This window comes from Pinus tabuliformis, chromosome J (assembly GCF_031772625.1).
Source record: "Pinus tabuliformis cultivar Carrire ecotype Pingquan chromosome J, CPIR1, whole genome shotgun sequence".
Classification (NCBI taxonomy): domain Eukaryota; kingdom Viridiplantae; phylum Streptophyta; class Pinopsida; order Pinales; family Pinaceae; genus Pinus; species Pinus tabuliformis.
The window spans coordinates 688,953,707-688,955,973 of record NC_142295.1 but is presented as its reverse complement, the minus strand read 5'-3'; the positions used below and the strand labels follow the sequence as shown (position 1 = coordinate 688,955,973).

The 2,267-nt window shown below is 43.0% G+C and overlaps 1 protein-coding gene across 1 annotated transcript; it reads right to left on the bottom strand.

Annotated features, from left to right (window-relative positions):
* Window positions 1–815: 815 nt before the first annotated feature.
* Window positions 816–1,838, bottom strand: LOC149228692 (uncharacterized). The gene has a single exon (XM_089380841.1). The coding sequence runs from the start codon at window positions 1,836–1,838 to the stop codon at window positions 816–818; it is 1,023 nt and encodes a 340-aa protein (XP_089236967.1).
* Window positions 1,839–2,267: the final 429 nt, after the last annotated feature.

Here is a 2,267-nt window from a genome sequence, read left to right as displayed (position 1 = left end):
GTACCTTGCTCAAACTGGATGCCAGTGATTAGGCCAATTCTTCGGTTGTAATCCAAGGCTTTGCTAAGAGACTCAGCCATAAGAATAAATAAGTAGGGGGACAGGGGACAGCCTTGTCTTAGGCCACGAGAGGATTGAAAAGCAACACAAGGTCGACCATTGATCAGAGGGGAGATCCAAGGATTCGAAATGCAGGCTTTGATCATATTAATGAAGGAGGAATTGAATCCCATTTTATGAAGCACTGCAAACAGGAAGGTGTGTCTAACCCTATCAAAGGCGTTGGCAAGATCTAGCTTTAGGACAAATCCTTTCTCCTTTCGGCTTATGCTTGAATGAATGGCCTCTTGCACAAGAAGGATGGAATCAGAGATGTGTCTATTGGGCAGAAAGCCTCCTTGGTTTTCTGAGATCAAAGAGGAGAGAAGGGGCTTGAGTCTTGCTGACAGAATTTTGGTGATTATTTTGTATGCTGAATTGCATAAGGATATGGGTCGAAATCTTGAGAAGGTGGAGGGTCTGTTTTCTTTAGGGATTAATGCTAGATGGGTTGAGTTGGTGTATCCCCCCAGTTTGCCTTTCCGTAGAGCCCAGCGTATCATCTTTAGGAGGTCTTTTTTGATCAGCTGCCAGTACTCTCTGTAAAAACTAATTGGAAACCCATCAGGTCCTGGAGCTTTGTCTGGGTGAAGACTCCAGATTGCTTTTTGAACTTCTTCCTCTTCTATATCTTGAGTGAGCTTGTTGTTCATTTCTTGAGTGACTTCAGCAGTCATGTATTGAAGTATACTTGAATAGTCCTCCTCACTTTTGTCCTATGTAAGGAGATTTTTGAAATGATTGGTGGCTGCTTCTTTTATGGAGTCCTGGGTGTCGTAGTTGTTTCCTTCACTATCTCTAATTGTACTCACAGTGTTCCTGGTCTTTCTAATCGTAGCCTGCTTATGGAAATAAGATGTATTTTTATCTCCCTCGTGCAGCCATAACTGTCTTGACTTTAGTCTCCATTTGGTCTCTTCGTCTCTTATTGTTTGTCTCAGCTGGGAGTACAGTCTTATCTCATTTTCTTTGGCTTGCTGGGAGAGACCAACAACTTCGATATGTTGCTGCACTTCCTCAAGATTTTTCTTGATATCCTTTTTAATCAACTCGGGCTCCTGGTAATTATTCTTTGCCCAGGCTTTAAGAGCCTGTCTAGTTTGCTTTAATTTTGATTCCCAGATATATATCGGGGAGCCTTCCACATGCTGGGTCCAAGCCTGCCCCACCACGTCTCTAGCTGCAGGGGTTCGATTCCATAAGGAGCAATATTTGAAAGGAAGAGGTCCAAGCTGGCAATGACTGTGCAAGGTGAGCGTTATTGGATAATGATCCGAGGCGGAAATATTGAGGATGTTTGACTGGCTGGTAGAGAAGGAGGACAGGAATGCGATATTGATGAGGAACCGGTCAAGCCTCTCCATGATATTGCCTGCTCCTAGTCGCCTATTGCTCCAGGTGTACCTGCGGTTCTTGGGTTTTATATCAACCAAGTCTTGTTCTTGCATAATGTGCTCAAGTCTGTTTCTGAATGGGTCTGGGCTGAAGATGCCCCCTCTTTTCTCATTTGCATGCAAAACCAGATTTAAATCCCTTGCGAGAATGAGATTGTTGTCTTGGTCTTCTTCTATATTTGTTTCCAAAGTGTTCCAGCACACTTTTTTTTCCCTGTATTGATTCGGTGAATAGATATTGTATATTTTTACAGTTGTTCCGTTTTCCTTGCCTTCTAGTTTGACACTGATCCAATTCTGATGCATTTTGGCAGAGTTGCAGCTCCATTTACTGTTGTCCCACATTTTTAGGATGCCACCCGAAGCTCCTCTTGCTTCACTGGCACAACCGTTGTATTGCTTTTGCTGATTGATTATGTTGTTGGATTCGGTTTGATCTTGCTTTGTCTCCTGAATGAGGATGATTTCAGGCTTTTCACTTTTGATTAATTCCTTAAGGGCTGCTATCTTGGAGGGGTGCCCTAATCCCCTACTGTTGCAGGATAGCATTTTCATCATGATTTACCGGAAGCATGGAGAGGTGCTCTCCTCTCTTTGCCTTTGTAATTGTTTTCTTTATCCGAATGTCCAACAATGAAGGATTCTATAGGAGTCTGAGATCCCATGGCAATATCTTTCTGCGCAATTTCTTCTCTATGTTGTTTAGCTGATTTTCTGCCTGGCTTGTGTTTTTTGGGAATATCACAGGGTGCTCCATGATCCTTCGATGAACTT

What these genes read in the sequence shown, in the direction of transcription:
- LOC149228692 (XM_089380841.1), bottom strand. Translation starts at nt 1,838, where the DNA reads ATGTGGGACAACAGTAAATGGAGCTGCAACTCTGCCAAAATGCATCAG.